Source organism: Protopterus annectens, chromosome 8.part0 (assembly GCF_019279795.1).
Source record: "Protopterus annectens isolate FY-2018-M chromosome 8.part0, PAN1.0, whole genome shotgun sequence".
Classification (NCBI taxonomy): domain Eukaryota; kingdom Metazoa; phylum Chordata; order Ceratodontiformes; family Protopteridae; genus Protopterus; species Protopterus annectens.
Genome location: NC_056741.1, coordinates 1,645,375,400 through 1,645,398,048, shown reverse-complemented (window position 1 = coordinate 1,645,398,048; position 22,649 = coordinate 1,645,375,400). Strand labels below are relative to the sequence as shown.

General features: G+C 39.6%; 1 protein-coding gene across 4 annotated transcripts in view; it reads right to left on the bottom strand.

Annotated features, from left to right (window-relative positions):
• Positions 1-22,649, bottom strand: part of GLB1L2 (galactosidase beta 1 like 2) — a 2,046,079-nt gene that overhangs the window by 291,183 nt on the left and 1,732,247 nt on the right. For all 4 annotated transcript variants that reach the window (XM_044081172.1, XM_044081170.1, XM_044081169.1 and 1 more), the window contains exon 16: positions 3,759-3,846. In XM_044081172.1, the coding sequence (XP_043937107.1) occupies positions 3,759-3,846 (88 nt within the window). The remainder of the gene's footprint in view (positions 1-3,758; positions 3,847-22,649) is intronic.

The following is a 22,649-nucleotide window of genomic DNA, read 5'->3' as shown; positions in this document are numbered from 1 at the left end:
TTTATATATATATATATATATATATATATATATATATATATATATATATATATATACAGGTCTATTTCTCTTCATCGAAAGTACATTACTTTGAAAAAGAGAAAAAGACCCACACTTATGCGAAAGTGCACTTCCGTGAAGGACAGTTCAACGAACAGTTAAGGAACACTGAGGCACTGAAGCACACTACAGTGGGGAAAAGGGAATTTACCTGTTTCCCCACTGTAGTGTGGTCTTGGAGTTGGTATATTTAAATAGGGGGTGTGGGGGGTACAGGGGGTCTTGCCGCCCTGCAAAAACATTGTTTTGGTGTTCCTTGAAACTGTACTTTCAATGAAGTACAGTAGATCCAGATATATATATATATATATATATATATATATATACACACACACACACACACACATATATATATATATATATATATATATATATATATATATATATAGAGAGAGAGAGAGAGTGTGCGAGTTTAGCTAAAACCTGGTTGATATACCTTCAAGCCTACATGGTAGCTGTTTCTACAGGACTCCTAAGCTAGTACATTGCAAATCAACACTACAATACATTTCTGAACTGCCACAACAGACCTGCAAGGTCCAGTGTGGAAGTGAACTCCTAGATGGGCATTTCCCATGAATGCAAAGGAAACTAATCGAACAAATTTCAATAATAAAAGGATGAATCACACCTGACTACTGTAAGTGCCAGCACCATGCTGATTCATCTAGCTGTTGCTAAAATACAGCACAAACCAGTCTACAGCAGTAAGAAAGCAGAGAGTAAAAGGGGCAGTGAGAGGCAACAGCGGCAATCATAATCAGGGCAAAATTATGGATAAAGGAGTATGCACCCTGGCAATAAAACCTAAATCTTCCAGTGAGATTTCTACACAAGTACATATACCTGAAATTTATTGTTCTGTTCTTTTACCTGCATCTGCAGATTTTATTGTGCTGGTCATTTTGTAACTTAACTGAATGAGACGTCTCTGATAGTAGAACTAATAGTTAACAAAATTATATAAATAAAGGATATTTTGCCCTGCATCATGACTTCCCTTCTCCTGTATATTTATGTCAACCATCTTTAACTTATTCACCCTGACACTTCACGACCCTACTACAACCATTCATTCCCTCTGTAGCTCTGCTTGTTGTAAAGTTACCACCTTTTCAGATGCATAAAGTGAGCAATTTCTTAAAAAAAAATCATAATGTACTGTAGGACAGCTCACATCCTCAAACATACACAGGACTCCTGTCCACTTTCCTACCAAAATTAAGGTAGGCTGCTCTACAACTTTGTACTGTTTTACATAACAGTCACATTTAAAATGCACATCGTACTATTTTTCGGTATTCTGAGAAAGGAAACACTTTGGTAAACTACTAGAACACCTGTCAGGTGCTGTCATTTTTTCATGTTCCTTCACCAATCATAGGATCATGGGAGGTTACTAGGCAAATGGTCCTAGGGCCCTTATAAGTCTAACCAAGTTCAACCTGTGTTTTCAAGGGTGTCTAGTTCAAGCAGATACTAAAATCTGCACCTATTGCCCCTGCTCAAGAGGGACACAGGTGGAACCCCTGGGGTGAATTTCCAGTTATCCATCCAATTGTCCACATTACTCTTAAATAGAACCAATGAGGGGCTTTGTTTAACATGAATAGGAACCTTGTTCCAAAAGTTGGGCAACCTCTGTGAGACAAATCTGTCTCTTCAGTAAGTTCTGTTGATATCACATACAAGGTCCTTTGAGCAAGTGGCCAGTCAGCCATTTCACTTGCAAATGTGCAACATTTCCATTAAAGCTAGGACAGAGATTGCTCTGTATGCAAGGCACAGGCTGCCTCTGAGCAGTCTGTATGATACAGAGTACAGTGACAATTATTTAAATCTGTCCACATAAGACAGGTCTTGAAGACCCTGAATTTTCTTTGTAAGGAACCTTTGTGATCTCTCCAATTGCTGTAGGTGTTTGGACAGGAACATACCAAAGGGAGCATTGTGCACTATTATTGGTATGATGAGTGAAGAGTAACTTAAACTTAAATAAACTTATAAACACAATGACTACTACATTCATACATGTTAACACTCTGGCTGTTCTCTCAAAATGGCACTGCTGCCTGCATGTGCTCACTATTTATATGCACGTGCCTACACTTAGAAATGCTTCTTGCTTTGGTTTTATCAGGTAAGGCAGAGTCGATACAAATGTACAGGTGCTTGTATAAAGCATTGGTGTATATGCCATCATGTAAGAGGTTGTAACTGGCCTTGGAGAAGTTTTTTGGTCTAGTTGTTGCTAAGTGGGGGTGGGGGGGGTGCTTGTGTTAAAGTCACTTCTAGTGAGGCTGATTTAACTATTGAAGTGACTATAGCACAAGACTCTCCTTAGCAAAGTAAACAGAAGTGGCTCTGCTTTGCGATTTTTTGATTGGTTCGTATACCGGCATATGGGCCAATCAAAAACAACAAGGCGGAGGGTGTTTCTCCAGGATTTTAACTGGCAGTGTGGGACACGGGATCGGGATGCTGATCCTGGGACAGTTCTGCTCAAATAGGGAGGTCTGGCAACCCTGCCTCCTGATAAACTTTTTCCAAAATTTTTTATTGGGGAAAAAACACCTCAACTATTTGCAACATTGCACATAATTTATGTAAATTACAAAGAAATGAAAAATCTATCAATAGTCATTCGATAATGGGCACTATAAACTGGTGCCTTTATCCAAGGTTTAGCTGATAATTAATTTATATTGATGATTTGTGAAAGAAAATCTGTATTTTATTTGCCAAAAATTACTAGTATTATGGTCAAATAAATGGTTACATCTGTGTAAGTTCAAAATAAACCCAAGGTAGCAGGTGAGAGCTGTTCATCTGTTAGAGAGCTTTAAAATATTGTAGGACAAGTGCAGGTATGACGATGCTTTCTGCGACTTAGTACAGTCTAAGTAAATTATGCAGAATTTGTCATAATATTTCAAAACAATATTAATCTACAAAACTGAGCATGTTAGATGGAACATCAGTAACAAAACTGTGTGCTTTTATGTTGTCTATAAGACTGCTGCACTTTGTCGCCTGTAAGTCACACAGCATTTCCACTATTAATGTACGCATTTAAAAATTTATAACATTCATAATTGCTTTACCAAGCAAACATTTACATCTCAATGTCCACAAATTACCAGCCACTTTCTGACATTATTTTTTTACTACAATCCACTGACTCAACATGACAATATGAAATTCCTTATTTTTTCCTTTTTTTACATTAATAATTTGAAAATGGAAAATTGTACATTTCTCTTAACATTTTGCAAACACTGCTTAACTCCAGCCCCGCATATTCTATGGGGACTATTTCACACTGAATGCTTTGCAAGTGCTAAATAAATCATATCAGTTTACAGATGCGACTGCTGCCTCAGTTTTAAGTGTGCATCTGTATCAGGACTTCACATTGGACTTAAAAAAACACTGGCAAATATATTCATCTCAGGAGTACAAGGAAAATCTCTTAAGAGGAATACAGTATTATAGAATACACAAAAGACTATTTTCCTGATGACTATACTCTTCTAGGAAGGCATTAGTTAAATTAACATGTTAACTAGTACAGTTTAGCTTCTACTGAGGTATGTAACCACTGTGCATCTGAGGTAAAAAAAATGGGCAACTAAAGTTCTGCTATCTGCAACAAGAGACTGAAGGGTATTCCCTCTACTCTAAGAAAGAAAACTTACTTTTTAAGGAAATCTGGTTGCATCTCCAAAGCGTAGATCCTGAAGTTTTCTAAAGGTTTGCCATTTAGCAAGATATCACCAACTAGACCTGAAAAAATACATATACAAATGATGGAAAAATGCATTTTTTTGCTCTCTGAAAATCAAGCCTAAACATGCACATTTCATTTTATACATAAATATATCCTCTACTCAGCAGCTTTTATCTGGGGTTTGGATAGCTAATGATTTAAAAAATTTTGCTGTTAAAATCCGCTAGCCGTGCATATAATTTATTCATTCTTTACAATAAGATGTTAGTTATGTAAGCACCTACAGTAACTGCAGTGTTTTCTGAATACCTGCCTTGCAGGTGCTCATCACTCTTACCTTCTCAGCAGTCACTTTAGAGTATTCTCTCTTCACTTCATGCCATTTTCAACCACTGCCAAAAATGGATGGGATAGACACGTTTTCTTCTTCAGTGCTTTCCCACAAAAGGGAATTATTGGAAAGGGATGCAAAGGAAGTTTAGAAAGTTATTCCTCTGTTAACAGCAGAATTAAAAAGGGAAATACAGATAACATGAGAAGTAGAATCTCATGTCTAGGGCCTAGACAAAGGACTTCTGATCTGCTGATAGAGAATTTCGAGAAGATTAGTAGTTAAGGTTGGTGTCTACATAACTAAATGGCATCTCAAAGGCTATCAGATGGCAGGGTGGTCTAGGAGTGAGTAACAAGCAGTGAAAGAGTCTCTCCAAAGTCATCCTCATCTCCGAAGCTGCACTTAAACAGCAACGGTTGTTAAAAATCTGGATGGTAAATGGTGTATCAGTGCAGATATCTTAGCTCACAAAAGAGAAAGATAATGTTCCAATGGTAAAGGGCCTAACAGGCCATGGCAAAAACTTCCCTTGAGAGGGACAAGTATCCATCACAGAATTCCAGGCCTCACATGCACTTTCTTGTTTAGTGATTCGCTTGTCTTACCTGGCATTGGCTAAAAAATAGGTACAAAGTTACTTATGCATTTTTAGAGCCATGAATTATTCCCTTCAGTGTACTTCTCTAGTCAAACTATAACTTTTTACCTCTCTGTTTACTCTTTCAAGAAAGTCTCACCCTCACCCACAACATACCTCTCATGAAAGTAGAGAAAGACAAACCGAACTTAAGCACAATCACCTTCAGGAAATGTAGAACTTGTTTGAAAAGACACCAGATCTTTATGAAAGACTAGGAACTGACTTACTCGTCAATGAACTTGCAACAGATATTTTTTTTACTAGCTGATGTTACAGCAACTAGGAAATGCATTTTGTAGGGCAGAAAAAAACACATAAACCGTACACTTAGAAACTGGAAGTTTCAGTGTTTCTAGTCTGAAATTATGGTCTCAGTCAGCGGCAGCAGATGACCTTTACTCAGGTCAGTCTTGAAAAGGTGTAAGCTACATCTAGATGATTAACAGTAGATGTCAAACAAGTCAAAATGACACCAAGGTGGACCTGGAGAATGAAATACAGCAGGCTACAGAGACAGGAGCAGATAATCCCATGCTGTTTGCTAAGCATGAACTATGGATTAACCCTCTTGGCTATTGCCTAACAGTAAAGCCTGTTCAGTTTTTCACAGCAGGTGCCTGGCAGTCTTCTTTCTGGCAGCTAAAAGAGCCTTACATACTCCCTTCAGGCATCTCATAATCTGAAGATAAATGTGAAGTTTGAGGAATGGTGAATCTGAAACTATCTGAATGAGGACTAGAAAGTTTCTGGGTGGGCATTGAAGTGGCCATGATTGGGGGAATCTGAAAAGAACCGGAGTAAGGGAAATTTCATCTATTTAGATCAAATAAGGGACTATCAGTGAGAACTTGGGAGTTCTTTCTAAATTCTGAGATGCAATGTTTAGGGGCAGGGAGGGACATAAGTGAACCTCAAGCTCCCTGCCAGAAACAATGCATTTAATCAGAAAGCCTTAAAGCCTGTTGTTAGCCAGCATATTTCAAAAAGCTTTGTCTTTTTGCTGTAGCAGAGAGCAAATTTCTCTCTAACCAAGTTCACAAACTAGTTTTCATGGAAAGACAGTTTTCACTCATGGCTTAGACAAGTGGACCTGCTCACAGTGTCCATCACACTGTGTGCAGCTTCCTGGCTCACAAGAAAATGCATTCCTTTATCAGCAATTCTCAGCGCTTAGTATCTATTACTTAATGTAGTTCATTACTGTGGGTTATCTATATGAATTTGAGCCACCTTCTCCTAAGACTGCAGACTAAGAAAACCTAGTGATGTAACAAAAATGGTCTTCACCTCAAATTAATCTGCAACCTACAATCAAGTGCAGTCTGGCCACTGTAGGCTAACAATCTTTACATGCACACCTATGAACATCACAAAGCCACCCAACATCATAATCAGTGTCAATTCCAGAGGAAAAGTATACACTTGGATAAATTCATCTAATTCAACAGAGAGCCTGTGGCCTGCTTCTTATCTTGGGATTGGTGCTACTATTTTGCTTCTGTTGAAAGAAGAAGCAAAAGGGCATTGTATCCCAGCAGTGAGAAACTGTGGTGAGCCCAGCACTAGTAGTAGCCAGGTAAGTAGCCAATTAGGTGAATTCCTACTTTTCACCATTCTTGACAAATTTAATTATTTCCAGTAAGTACTGCTTGATTAACTGCTGTCTAGCCTAACTTCAGAATATCTCACTGCATACTTTGTCCATAAATCATCAGCATCTACTTTAGTAGTTTTTCCTCAAGGGTTTGGCAGTGCCCTGTATAGACACAGGCATCCTGAGTTGACAATTTTCCTATAAAAGCACCCTTGAAATTTTACCAACACTGAGGTGCACATAGGGCAACTATTTTGCAGTGACAAGCACTAACCCTAGAGTTGCAAACCAGATACTCCTGACATTACTTTACATTCTCACTACAAGAGTCTTAATCAATAAAACAGGACTTGTTGCCATGGATGCAAACTATCCCAATATCTCTGTTACCAACTTGGTGGATATAAGCATCCTTTGGCAATGTAGAAATTGCTTCATGTTTACTGACGACCAGCTAATTCTCAAACAAGCTGATAAGGTTATGTGAGAAATGTATTTACACATTGTCACTGGAGGCAAAGCTCTCACATAAAAGCGCTCCTATTGCCAGTCAGGTTATCAGTAGTAAAAAGCAGACACATAGACCCACAATATGCTGAGGCACTAAAATGTAACACTCAAAGACCTCCTAGACAAGGCGCAGAAAATAAATTCCATCAGCAGCCCTGAATGCACTCTTTCAAAACATCACCCACACCAACACATACAGCCACATCTTATAGAGCTTCTACTTCTAAGCCCATAAGGCAAGCCACCACACAATCCAACATTCTGCTCATTGGATAGGCTGAGTAAGGAGAAAGTCATGGTCAGTTGCTTATCAGGGCCCAGGCTCCATTACACTGTGCATGCACTCAGGTCACTGGACCACATGTACCAGTATGACTCAGTCATATTTCATGTAGGTGCCAATGACCAGAGATGTACCCCCTAGAGTATAAGAAAACAGACAACATGGAGCTCTCATCCCAGGCTGGTATGAGCCTAGCATACAGCAGCATTCCACCTTTTCCAAAGATGATGCTACAGTATAAACAGGAAGGTGACTGATATTAATAACTGGCTTAGTTTCTGGGGTCATTCTAAGTGGGTGCAATATTTGTCAGCATGGAAGAAGTTAGTCAACAGACCAAGCAGTTTCAAACATCTTGACATAGTCACTTGAACAAAGTCTGAAGCATCACTTGTGGCAGACTGACAAAATGGTGGAAGAAAGAAGAAACAACCTAGAGTGAGAGATACTTGGTCCACTCAGCACTGAAACACCCTTCTTACAAATCCTGACACTGGGGTTTGAAAGGATAAAGTGTGCTGATGTTGAGGCCAGACTGATCAGATGTACCACTGGAATTTTCTCATGATAATGTTTCCCATGAAACCCAGAATCCTGAGGTATTCCTAGGCAGAACACAGTATCTGGATGGAAAATCAGGAAGTCTGCTTTGTACAGTTCCACTCTATCCCAAAGAAGAAACTCTTCTTAGGAATGCATTCAAAACCTTCCCAAAAAAACTGATCTGTGGTAAAGAGAGATAAATTTGAAAGATGAACACAAGTTTGGACATGAAACCCATCAGAGCTTTCTTGCCAGCAGAAAGAGGGAAGCTGAACCCTGAAAGGACTATGCTAGAAATAACAAAACATAAACATCCACCCACTCACATAAAAAAGCAAGGTGGATGGACACAGGGAGCAGCTACTGCAGCAATAATCATTCGAATATCTACTTTTATGGTAAGTTCAACTTACACAACTGTATTACATTCATCATTCTGACAGCTGTAGCCTTAACTACATCTAAGAGATATGGTTCTGTCACGATAGTACCAGCGTTGTCTATGGGCAGCCAAGGTATGGACTATCCTTTCTCCCTCATTTTTAGATTAGTGAAGAAAATGGGGAGATGGATAGCTTGGCATAAAGTAAACTTGGATACCACTTTAGGCATAAAAGTATTAATTCTCAAAGAAACTCTGTCCCTATGGTAAACGAGGTATGGTTGACTCTCTTAAGAGCCTGCAATTCAGACACCCTTCTTGCAGAGGTCAGAGCAATCAGTAAAACTGTTTTGCATGTTAAGAATCCAAAGTCAGCCAGATTAGGTGGTTCAAATGGAGCAAGTGTTAGCTTCTCTAACACAAAATTAAGATCCTGAAGAAGGGCCACTAGTTTACTTAGCTTCCTCTTATGCAAGATCTCTTTCAAGAACATATTAACATGAGACTACCTTGAAAGAGGAGGATCTATGGGTAGGCACACTGAAATGGAAGATAAATAAACCTTGATATAGGAATAGGAAAGGCCATAGGACAGCAACTCACACAAATATTGTAAAACCAGAGAACATCTAGCCCTGAATGCATGCTGGTTATGTCATTCAAACCAACTAGAAAATCTTTTCAATTTGACATTGTAGTAGTAGGCTTTCTTGCCTTCATTAGCACCTGATTGCACATCCTCAGTAAACAGGTGCCTAAAAGGAATTAAGATCTTATCATCCAGGCAGTCAACTGAAAATGACTGATGTTGGTGTATATCAAACACCCCTGTTCTTGTGTGAGTAGATCCAGTCTGTGGAGAAGCTTGTGGTAATTGCCACTGGCCATTTTCGAAAGAATGAAGAAATACAGCTATCTAGGCCAGAAGGGAGACACCACAGTAATCTTGGGGAATTCCTACTGAAAACTGAGAGGTACCCTATATATTAGTGGAAAGGGTAGAAAAACATACAGGAACATTCCTGTCCAAATGAAAGAAAAGGCATTTGTTTTCCAAGCCTTCCTGCATAGCATACTAGAATCTTGCTTATTTACTGTTCAAAGAGGAGACAAAAAATCTACTTGAACAACTTCCCACAGATGGATCAAATGTTGGAAGATCCCCTGATCTAGTTTACATTCATAATGGTCTGCCTGGTCCTGCTCAGCTCATCTGCCACACAATTTTTCTCTGATGGAATGTAGGATGCCTCTACAGCGAGACTGTGCTGTGAAGCTGCATTCCAAGCTAACATGGCTAGTCTACACAGAGGGTACAACTTGGATCCCTCTTGCTTGTTGATGTACCACATAACTTCTGTATAGTCTGAAACCACTCGAAGAGGTCCTGGGGCCGAAGATAGTTCAGAGAGGTGAGTGCTTTGATCAGGGCAAGCATTTCCTTGATATATATGTGCTTGCATCTGTCCTTGGTGTCCCACATCCCCTGCACATTAACCCCTTCTGAAACTGCTCCTCAAGCAAAGTCTGATGTGTCTGTGGTGAATGACTGCTTTACAGCAGGGAGAACCTGGGTTTGAGGATGTTATCTCCACAAAACGTTTTCTCTTCTGACAAACTCCCACACTGGGATTTGAAAAGATAGAGTGTTGTTGCTGGGACCAAAGAAATTATGGGTACCACTGTATCATTCTCATGTGGAGTCTTGCCAAAAATATCATGAGAATCATAGATGCCAAAAGACCCCAAAACCAGAAGTATTCCTCATAATGACCGCAACCTGAGTGGAAAAGCTTAGAAATATGTAAATAAGGATCTAGTTTTTTTTTCTGTGGAAGAAAAACTCTTTGAACTAAGGTGTCTAGTTGACATCTCAGGAACATAATCCTGTGTGAGGGAGTCAAGAAAGACTTTTGACTATTCTTCAGCTTGTGTAGGAGATCTCTCACTCAAGAGACAGAGTCCTGACACTTTGAAAAAGATCCTGCAGAGATAAGCAAACAGTCTAAATATGGAATAATGTGGACACACAGTAACCTGTAATCAACTATAACTGGAGCTAGACACTTTGTGAACACTCTTGCTGTAGTGAAAAATCCAAAGGTTAAAGGTAGAAAACTGATAATGTGATACAGACATACAAACCTTAATGAACGTCTGAAGTCTGGATGAACAGGGATGTGTTGATAAAAATATTTTAAATCCAGTGTTACCAGGAAACTTGAAAGGGGAAGAAGAGTAACAGGTTATGAAGTATCATCATTTTGAACTAGGACACTATGACAAACAGGTTTAGGAAAGAAAGATCCAGAATTGGTCTCCACACATTTTCTTTTTTCGGCACTAGGACCATCCTTCAATAAATCTCCCCCATTTGAGGAGGAGGCTCTATCACTCCCTGAGACACCATGTGTTGAAGGACAGGGGGAAACAAAGTAGTTTAATTTGGAAATTGAGGAATAACAACCTGGAAAGGAGGAATTTCCTCCCATTACGATCTGTAACCTTGACAGATGGAATTCAGAACCCATTTGTCTGAAGCACTCTGCTGCCAAAGAGAAAATGGAGATTAAGACTTTTTGGAAGAAAAAATAGACCAAGGTGGGTTACAAGGTTTTATGAACAGTCATTCAGATATTTTTAGACTGTCCTTGGTTTTAGGAAGTTAGAAACTTCTTTTTGGAACTACTTTGCCATTTTTTCTTAAACATCTGTTTATTTGAATTCAAGTTGGGACTGTTTATTTTGTTTTATGCCAAAAACAGAGAAGGAGAAAGAAAATCTCTTGGTCAATTTGGAAAGGAATAGGAGAAGAATCATACAGATTCCCTAGATCAGCTTGCCCCTTTCATCACACTTTCTGAACACCTTTGCAGCAGAGGGGCCAAACACTAATATCCACAGGAGAATTTAAAATCTTATTTTTATCATCTGGAACAGGCTGAGAATGCAGCCATTTACATCTTCTTAAAACAGTACCAGTGGCCATAGCTCTGGAAAAAGTATCAAAAGAGTCATAAACACACACTGCAAACAATGAGTAGTGACCTGTGCAAAAGAAGAAATTAAGTTATTTAAAGCAGATTCTATTTGACAAGAAGCGTAGATAAAACATTCCTCACACTTTCACAATTTATCAGAACAAACTAACATACAAACCTGACAATTCAAAATTCTAAAAAGCAAAGTTGCAGATGTATACACTTTTCCTCTATACTTATCAATAATTTTCCTATCCTTATCAGAAAGAGAAGGGCTGGAATTAACTAAATGCTTAGCAGCAGTGGGATCAACCAAGGTTGCAGCTGCTGGGTCAGGTTTTTAGGTACAGTGTACACAAATTTAAAAGCCTGAGGAAGTTTATACACCCTATCGCACTTTTTAAGAGCAGCTGGCTGACTAACAGGAAAACAGCAGGCAGTAACACACACAGACACACATACACACAAAGCTGACAGAATAAGAGAAATAAGTGTAGGTTCTGGAAATTCCTTCTGTAACAACTAGTATTTTTTGAGGGACTGAGAAACCTCAGCACTCTCCCATGGAAAACAGTGGCATATTATAACAATAGTCTCACAGAAAAAGAACCCCCCCACAGGAATTTCTGCTCTACTCTGTCTGAATCAGAAATCTTAGGAAACAAAATGTAAGTCTGTCCCTGCATCTTCTTGTTCAGATTCAGAATCTTCAATCTTTTCAGGAAAAGAGGATTTTCTCTCTTTTACCAGAAACTGCCTTATAAAAGGGATCAATAGCCTGAATTAAACTGTGAGCCAGACCCATTAAACTACTCCTGTGTAAAGAAACTCAAGGAGGAGTAAATACTTTTAAACTGACAGAAAAAAAAAACAGTATGAAAGAATGCTACAGTCTTGAGACAGTCCATTAAAACACAATACTCTTAGCTTTAAAATAATTTTCCTAAAGAGGAAAGTAATAAAGCTACAATAAATTTAAGAAAATGGAAGTTTTTCCCCTCAAAGGGAACTTAGCTGCATGGCAAAGGAAAGCAGAAGCCAACCATTGATCCTCAAAGTCCTCAGAGGAGCATATTCTTCAGTGGCAGGAAAGCTCTTAGGGGCTTGGTGCCCAAACCTGTATTTTTAGTCAGCTCAGCTCAAGCTAATGGTTCGGGTGCATGGACGGTGTCCTGAAGCTTTAGAAGCTGGATGGCTGTTATATCCCTGGCAGAATATAACCCATATAATGAACACTACTGCAGCAGTGCTCAGTGTGAAGATAATCAGCAAATTTGTCTTTGTACAATTCCACTCTATCCCAAGAAAAAAAACTCTTCCTAGGAAAGCATTCAAAGGCTTCCCAGAAAAAAATCTAATCTGTGGTAAAGAAAAATGATTTCAGAAAGTTCACCTAAAACCTTAGATGTAAAAGGAGCTCCTTGATGCATGTCAGAGTATCTTAAGATTTAGCAAAACAGTCTGAAAATAAGACAACTCTCCTTATCTAATGTCACTGCACTTACACCTTGTACCACAGACACAGGCGACCTATGTCTGAAAATGGTAATATGGAAATGCCTTGCAGTCTGCACTGAGTAATTACTGGGACCAGAGACCCTGTATATACCCTTGGTGAAAAGGACTGCAGAAAGTGCAACACAGATGCTAAAAATCTTATAACATGTACGTTGGAATGAGATGATAATCATGTTTTACATCTAATATTAGATGTAATATTTTGTATTTTGTAATAGATTAATATTCTGGAGCGTTTCTCCCCGGGCCTCCGCTGAAAACAGGATCTGTGGAATCTAGTCGGACTTTCCCGGTCAACAAATGTTAAATAAAAAAAAATAAAATAAATATTACAATGAAAATGGGGATGGTAACAGAGATAATAAGGGGAGGTTAGGACTGTTCTCAAAGTTTCTTCTTTCTTTGGCATCAGAAAATTAATGAATAAAAACCTTTGCCTTTCAAATCTGGGAGCACAAGTACTATGACATGCTGACACAACATTAGCTCCATAAGTGGAAGAAAGAAGAAAAAGACTGGTTTACAGGAAGAGAAAGGATCCTCAAAAAACAAGAGGAAGGACTTCCCACTGCCATCTAGATTCCTGTAGGAATATTCTTAGAACCCTTCTGTCTAAAAAAAAAAAAAAAAAAAAAAAAACAAGATGCCACCGGGAAAAGGAAGGTCTAGACAGAATACACACACACACACATATATATATATATATATATATATATATATATATATATATATATATATATATATATATATATATATATATATATATCTACATACATACATACATCTTCTTCTTCTTTCGGCTTTTTCCCAGTTAGGGGTCGCCACAGCGGATCACCTGTCCGCTCATGATTGGCAGTGGAGTTTTATGGTGCTGAGGTGCCAGCCCGGCATATATATACATACATACATACATATCTATATATATATATATATATATGTGTGTGTGTGTGTCTGTGTGTATATATATATATATATATATATATATATATATATATATATATTTTTTTTTTTTTTTATATACATACACATATGCACACAAACATACATACAGACCCATAGCTGGCTCCCAGTGTCACTCCCTGATAAAGGTACCCCTCAGCTCTAAGTTAAGGAGTAAAAAAAAAGGTCCCTTCTCTAATCAGGCATTGCTCACAAGGTCGTAAAACACTAAGCCCTAACTTCTCTCAACACCCTACTAGTCTCCAAAGAGGGTACCAAGACCTAATGCCTCCCAAGCCCTACTGTCCAGTAGAGGACACATTGAAAAGCAAAATTCATGTCCCCCAACACCTTGCTACTTGGAGAGCTACCTTCTAGCTCATTAAGCTTCTAATTAACATTTACAAAATTAATTGAAGTGCAACTATTTTCATGGCGTTGGCTAAATGTGGAAGCATCTTACCTTTCAACTGTCCAGCTTTTCGCAGAATGTCCAGATTTTTACCCCATATTTTTAGTCTTTTCCTCAAATACTGTTTTTCCGGCAAATTATTGACAAAGTGTTGAGGACTGAAGTCAGAAAATATTGACAGATTTGAATTTTAGACTTCACACCCTTCAAAAAATTCATGCAAATTCAAAACCTGTTATTCTATCAACTTTCTAAGTCTGTAAGAGCAATATCGTCCCTATTCTCGGGCCTTTGTTCCTCCATTATGGCTTTATCCATATTTTTTGCTCCAAGAGGTTGAGAGACATGGATAGCATATAGATGCAATGAATGCACATTCTGTATGTTAAGGGTACCAAAACTTGGATGTGGGATGCATGGCTAGGCTTAAAAAAGCCCTTGTGGTCATTAGCCAAGTACAAACCTATGAAACTATGTGTACACCTCCTTTATATTGTATATTAAATTATACTACTGTTCATATCTTTTTTGAGTTTCAGACTGTATAACTGTATGAATTTAATTATTGTTAAACTTATAATAGCAATTACTATAGTTCAACAGGTAGCACACTTGCCTTTTGTGCAGAAGGCTGAAGGTGCTATTCCCATACAAAGTAGTTGGCTTAAATCTTCCAGTACTGACACTGCTGTGCAACAAAAGGGGGATGCTGCACTCCTGAGTGTGCTGTCCTTCTGATGAGACATTAAACCAAGACAAATCTGCCAGAGTTGGTAGTCCCCAAAACCACAATATCCTGCCCCAAACACTTATTCAACACTGCAATGTAGCAAAAAAAAAAAGGGTTTTCAAACAAGCGTTCTCACCCGAAAAAAATGTTTACTTGTAAAGATAGTCAAAAATATACCATGTCCTAGCAAAAGGTAAACAAGTTTTCACAGAAAAATAATTTAATGGAAGGTTCTTCCCTAAAGAGAGCTCATCTGCCTAGCCTTGAAGGATCACTAACCAACCATGAGCTCCATGAAGCCTGCACTGGGAGTACACTTAGGCAGCAAGAAAGCTCTAAAGCTTTTTAGCACTCTAACTGCCTTTTATATGGAGCTCTGCTCTAACTCCTGGCAGTTACAGCATGTAGAAAGTGCCATTAAGATTTGAAAATATGGCCTGTTGGTCATATCTTTAGAAGAATAAAGCAGTAGCCGTTTAGGATACTGCAATACTCATTCAATGTTGAATATCAGACAACTCTACCTGCTCACATAACCATTTCCCCACTATTCGAGGCTTGCACTTCTGTGGAGTTCGACATTCTTCATTACAAGCCTTCTTTCTCACACTGCTGAGGTTTTCTGCTAATGCTGTGGTTATTACAACGTTGATAAAGACAGAAAATTAGAAAATTTCCTGGCTTGTTTACTCGAGGTCAAAGATTAACTTAACCTGCTTGGTCAAAGGGGCCAACAACTGTGCTGAACAAGGGTATTTGGAGAAAGCAGAGTTAGTCAGCACTAAGGACAGGGCCCGTTAGCAAGGAAAGTATATGAGGGGAGAAGACGAGCTGTAACAATGAAACAAAGAACCTACACAAAAGTAGGATAAGTAGGATGAAAGCAAGCTAAAAAAGGAATTGTCTGAGGGCATCACAAGGGCAGAAGGTCATTTCAAGCAAGTCTCTGAGAGGATGAAAATGTCCCCAAAGAATCGGTCAACCTGCTGAATGATGGGAGGCAAGTGAAAGCAGCAAGAGAACAAGCAAATGCCCTAAGCATGTTCTTCATTGTTTTTATTCAAAAAGGAGAATGCATAGCAGACAGGAAGAATTACATGGATGAGAAAACTTCACAAGTGCAATAAAACATGAATTAAATGTCTACATGAAGGGCAAGCTGTAGGGCCCAGATGTCATTTTAATCTAGGATAAAAAAAAAGGCTTACCTCACTGGTGATTAGATGGGAGGGTCACAGAAGCACTGGTGTTAGATGGGAGGAGTCACAGAAGCATGGGAAGATAAGGTCATACTTAGTTTACAGCTAAAGACCATCAAGACTCTCAGCCATACTAGTGGAAGACTAACAATGTCCACCATTAAAAAGACTTTATCCACACATTCTTGGTGAAAACTTGTGATCACCCATCCAGTCATCCAGACTGGTTTTTAATGCTGCTAGGGAAGTACTCTGTCTGACAGGTAAAGACAGCCTATGCCAGAAATGGGGGATATGTCCAGTTAAGTATCTGTCATGCCATCTGGTGCTGTTGATGTGACAGTGTAAGTTTAGGTCTCTAGAACATGACTTTGCTTTACCACTTGTTCTACAGATGAAGGAGTTCAAGGAGGGCTGAGTCATTCATAGCATGGGAAACAAAGCAGAGATCACCCCTCACAAGTCTGTACAACACTGAGGAAGAGGGACAGAGCTTTTAGTCTATCAGAGCCGCTACATGTATTGAGACCAGAAATCTTTTAGGTGAAGAAATCATTGGGGTCTCCCGAACTGGTTTAGGTGCTTGGTGTGGTACATGCCAAAGGTTCATTATATTCAATGATGGCTTTAACAATGGATGATTAACCCAAGACTGTGATATCTCTGGATCTTAAAGAAATGCCATGAAGGATAAACTGCACAAGTAGAAGGATTTTCTAACTACAACAGAAACACGGTAGTCAAAGGACAGTCTTATCAAATAAGTGCCCTTGCCCCTGATGAATCGAGTCAAAGTTACGTGAAATTTTATCTATGTTTTAAGTGGCAGTCATGATAGATCTACTAAAGGAAACTATGTTGCACTTATTGGTTAAGTCCATGATTATATCAAGTACCTTTTGCCCAGCTTTTGTTGCAGAATTTTATTATCAGAATGGAATTTAACTACCCCCAGTTTGCAATCATCAGCGTACTTGGTTAGCCATAGTCCCCTGATATCTGCTTTTATGTCACAGAAATATATACCAAAGAGGATGGGACCCAGGATAGAGCCTTGTGGGAATCCCAATAGTGACATTTTTTCTGTCTAGAACAAATACCCCTGCCCATAATGCTATGCATTCTATCTGGCAAACAATTACCACTTCAGTGAGCTACATATGAGTTAATATGGAGTTGGGAGGGTTTTTCAATAATCCCAGAATGGGGACAGTTGCCAGATCCCTTGGTAAGTTATACATACGCAGTAAGGGTATCATGCCCCTTATTCCATGCCTCAGTAAATCTCAACCAGCCATGATCAGCCTTTTGCAAACCATAATTTCTATGTATCCAGTGATATAAGGTCACCTACACCACTGTTTATTAATTCAGCTATAATATGTTCCAAAACCTTGCAAGTAACACTAGTGAGTCTAATAGGCCTGTAATTCCCAGGATCAGTACAGGGACCACCTTTACTTAACAGGTCATAGTGGTTATGGCAGGGGTCAGTCCTGAGTCTTGTACTCTTTAGCATCTGTGCATTACATGTGGCTCCCAACTACTTCATGAAAGTCACAAATTCAAAAGGACATCTGCCTAACACCAAGTGGCCTAAAGCCCATAGCAGTATGAAATAAAGCAAAAAAATGAATTATTCTTCTTAGGATGAGGCAAAGTTTCATAATACCTATACCCCATCCTAAGTAATGCCTGCATCTGCACTTCTAAAACAATCAACTCTGGGGTAACTGTAGCACAGGTTTAAGGAGACTCCCTCCATGCGGTGCTTCCTCCCTTAACAAATCATGGTCAACAAACTAACTGAAAACTGAATTCAAACATTGAGTCTTCAAACAACTCAACAACTCCCAAAGGGTATAACTAAAGACTGTAAAACAGGGTCAGATTCTTTGCAGGAGACAAAAGATGAAGTGGTCTGCCTCAAAAAGGAGCACAGGAAGTTAGCATAGTGTGGTGAGAAAAGTAGCAGCGAGGTCCAAGGTAATGCACATGGGCAATATCGACTAGACCACCAGCTATTCCACACCTATACTGACAGTAAATTGTATACAGCAGAGGATGAGCCTGGGGGTGACTACACTGCTATCAGCAATGAGTCTCAATGTGAAAATATGACCGTCAGAGCAAACATGACACCTATGTCCAACCAAACAGGACAAGTCACAAGGCAAAGAAGAGTACTGGAATCACTACAAACTGCAATGCAGTACTGTGTTTACAGAATACACAGAAAAAAGACATTAAATGCACAAAAAGGGTACAAAAATAGTTAAAAGCTTCATGAGAGAGTTTCTGGGAATGTTTACAGTAACAGAAGGGAACAGCCAGGACTTTAGATCATGTAAGCATAGAGGAACAGAGGAACAATATTTGGGTCCGTAAACTGCTAAGGGGGATTGTGAGGGGCTGAACATAAAAATGGAAGAAAACAGTGATATGTATAAAGAATGATCCAGTTCAGTCTGGACATGAGAAAATGTTTCTTCACAAGACGGACTAGTGGACATGTAGAACAGAGTCCCACAAAAGGTGGATGTTGTAAAAATAGAAGTATGAAGAAAACGCCAGATAACTGACAGGGACTGGGGAATCAAAACCAAAATAATGGATCAGCATCTCCCATACTAAGCCAAACCAGATCCAAAATGTGGCTCCTTGCCGATTATGAAAAAACAAATGGGCAAAAAATACAGACATAAAAATAAATACAGTATCAGCTGATCTTCAAAAGCTCTTGTGTAGTGATAGTAACACCTGCATACTTTCTAGTATGTCTTCTAAGATGGCTTTTCCTACAAATGCTGACCATGGGAATGAAAATGTATCTATCTTCTAGGCTTGCCTGCAACGCAACTTATTCAGTTGTCCATTTTGAAAGGGGGCAAAGAGATAAATTTGAGGTGATCCCAAGATGGCTTTTCCTACAAATGCTGACCATGGGAATGAAAATGTATCTATCTTCTAGGCTTGCCTGCAACACAACTTATTCAGTTGTCCATTTTGAAAGGGGGCAAAGAGATAAATTTGAGGTGATCCCCACAACTGGATGAATTCCTGGCAGATTCTCGCTCATTCCTTTTCCATTTGTGAGCATCTGTCCTGGTCCTATTTAGTTTGTCTGGCGCCATATTTTGACCTTACAGAATACAAGATGCTCAGAAGACTAAGGAATGCTGCAGAACTACCTCCTAAGCCATCATAATCAGCCTGCACAGAGAGTACAGCCTGGCACCCCCACTATTTATGTATCACATCACCTTGGTGTTGCCCGTAATCACCTGAAGAGGTCCTCGGGACCATAGATGATGGAGATTTTAAGGCATGGATCTCAGCCAACATCTTTTTGTTATTTGTATACTTTGGTCAGTTTCAAGTTCCACAGGCCTTGAACTTTACCCCTATATAAACTGCTTTCCAGGTCAAATCAGAGTTGTCTGTAGTTACAGACTGGTCATCTGAAAAGAAAAGGGGAGATCTGGATTCAGAGCTATCTGTTGTCTCCAATAGTGTAAAATACAAAACTGGAATCTGAAATTCCAGAATATAAAGACTGTTGGATCCTTTTTTTTTTTTTTTTTAAACAAACCACTGAATTTTTCTTATGCGCAACCTGGCAAGTGAAATCATGAGATCCACAGAAGCCATGAACTCTACTGATATTTTCTTGCTGAAGTCCAAAACTGGCTGGAGAAGCCAGGAATGTTTCCAGATAAAAACCCACCTTCTCCTGTATAAGAAAAGCCATTTGTTGAGAAGTGTCTATAAGGTAGCACAGAAAAACAATCCTGTGTGACAGAGTCCAGGAGAACTTTTGAATATTTATCTGGAATCCCATATTAGTAGGAAGAGATAAAATCCATATTAAGGATGCTTGACATCTGGGAAAAGACCCAAGTCATCTAAGGAAAGATGTGAATGCCATTCAGCCTGCAATGAGCTATGACTGGAGGTACACATTTGTAAACATTCTTGGAAATGTTGATAACCCAAAGGGTTAATATGCCCCAGATACAGAAAAAAAACCTGAGACATTTCTTGAAGCCTGAGGCTACTGGAATGTGATGATAAGCATCTTTTAGATTAAGAAGTTATGTACCTACCATAACGTTCCATGTTAGTTGTCTTCTTCTCGCCTTCTTTCTTGCTGGTTGGGTTTGGAGCTGATCCTCGGCTCTGACTCGGTCATCTACTAAAGCTCGAGAGCTCCTTACTGGCTCGAGGCCTCCCCATATCCCACAATGCTTGGCGCTAGATACTCAGATCTCATTTGGCAGAGCTAACACCATAGAAAAATTACAAGGACACCTGTCCAAACTACAAGGTTCACCTGCAGTAGTAAAACAGAGGAAGGACGTAACCCAGATAAGAATTGGCCAGAAGAAGAAGGTCTCAAAAAGGGACTCTTCTTGGTCTGTCCAGGCTAGGGGGATGCAGGGTGGGATGCAAGAAAGAAGATGAGAAGAAGACAACTAGCATGGAACGTTATGGTAGGTACATAACTTCTTAATGTTAAGTTGTCTATCTCGCCTTCATTCTTGCTGGTTGGGACAGCGTCCCTAGCACCTTAGTCCTGGGTGGCTCATTGGAACAGACTCTTGAGCACAGTGGAACCAAAATCAGCTCTACTCCTAGAGGCCATATCCAACTTATAATGTGAAATGAAAGTATGAGGAGTGGCCCATGTGGCTGCAGCACAAATAGATTCCATTGGTAGTCTTGCTTGAAAAGCTACCGAAGTAGCTAATGCTCTGGTGGAGTGACCTTTAGGTTTAGTAGGGAGTTCTTTATGTCTCAGATGATAAATCAAAGTAATAATAGAGGACAACCACCTGGATAAGGTTACTTTAGAAACTGACAGTCCCTGTTTGCCCTCAGCATAGGACAGGAAGAGTTGGTCTGATTTTCTTGTTTGCTTAGTCTTATCTAAATAAAAACGTAATTGCCCATGAACGTCCAATTGGTGTAACTTTTGTTCCGCTTTGTTCAAATAGTTAGGAAAAAAGACAGGTAGACCAACAGCCTGATTCAGGTTTGTTTTGGAAGGTATCTTGGGCAGAAACGAAGGATTAGTCCTGAGTGAAACTATCCTTATGAAACACAAGGTAAGGAGGACGAATACAGAGGGCTTGAAGTTCCGAAACTCTCCTAGCTGAGGTGATGGCTACTAAAAAGAGAGTCTTCCAGGAGAGTAATTTTAAGGAACAGCAACCTGCAGGTTCAAAAGGAGGAAGAATCAAGGAAGCTAATATCAAGTTTAAATTCCACGGAGGCGGGGGATCTCTGACCGGGGGCCTAAGCAAAATAGTCCCTTTAAGAAAGGCCTTGCAAAGTTTGTGGGACATGATGCTGGTTTCTGACAGGCCAGCGTGGAAATTTGCAATAGCAGCTAATTGGACCCTAATGGTGGCAGATGAGGAGCCAGCTTGAAAAAGTTCTGCTAAAAAATCTAAAACGTGATGGACAGGGGCTGTAAAGGGATCTATATTCCTAGCCTCTGCCCAGAAAGAGAAACGTTTCAACTTACTAGCATAAGTCTTCCTGATGGTAGATTTGTGTGAAGAAAGGATGATTTCACGCACCGGATGAGAAATATGTGGAAGCCTGGCTAAGGTTGGAAGTGGGGCAACCAAGCCATGAGGTTGAGAGACTGAAGGGATCGGTGCAGCCCGCCCGACTGATGAACCAAGAGGTCTGGCACTGGGTCCAGATTCCAAGGCTGCTCCAGCAGGTGACGATGCAGGAATGGGAACCAAATTTGTCAAGGCCAGTAAGGGGCAATGAGGATCATCCTGGATCCCAATGCGGTCGCCTTCTGAATTAGCTTGGGAATTAGGGGTAAAGGTGGGAATGCATACAGAAGACCCCGGGGCCAATCGTGAACTAGAGTGTCTCTGGGGGAGTGGCCGGGAAGGGGGAAGATAGTGAAGAAATCGTCGCACTTGCTGTTGAGAGGAGTTGCGAAAAGGTCGCAGCAAGGTTGACCCCATCTGTGGAAAATTTTGTCCGTTACTGACAGATTGAGAGACCACTCGTGAGGCATGAGAATAGCTCTGCTTAGCCTGTCCGCTATGACGTTGGACTTCCCGAGGATGTGCATTGCTATCAGAAACCGTTGAGAGTCTATCCTAGCAGTGGCTAGGAAAATAATAACTAGAAATTGGATTTCAGATACACCTCCTTCGTTCAATGAATTTAAAAATGTTATGAATATAATGTGTCATATGGAAATAAGCACAATTAGAATGAGAACAACTAGAAAAACATCACATTTTATTGTATGGGATAATTTACAAAATTTGTTAAAAAAATTCTAATTTCAATAGCACAGTATTTTAGTTTAATTAATTGATCTGATTGTAGTGGATGTCTTTGTAAATACTTTAGTTGTTTTGTTGAATATTATAATAATACCTATTTTTAATTATTTGTATAAAATTGTTATGATATTTCTCTTATATGTTAAAACAATAAACTTGTTTTGAAAAAAAAAAGAAACCGTTGAGAGGAGATCGCCCACTGCCAGAGTCTGAGTGCTTCTCGACATAAGGGGTAGGACTTGGTTCCACCCTGCTTGTTGATGTACCACACTACAGACATATTGTCTGTTTGAATTTGCAATAGCCCCGGTGGGTAGAGAGTCCTGAAGAGCTTGCAATGCTAAAAGCACCGCTCTCATCTCCAAGACATTTATGTGCAGGTGGTACTCTAGAGGTTGCCAAGTGCCCTGGACAGTCCTGCCCTGAAAATGCCCCCCCCCCCACCAGATCAGGGAGGCATCCGTGGTCACT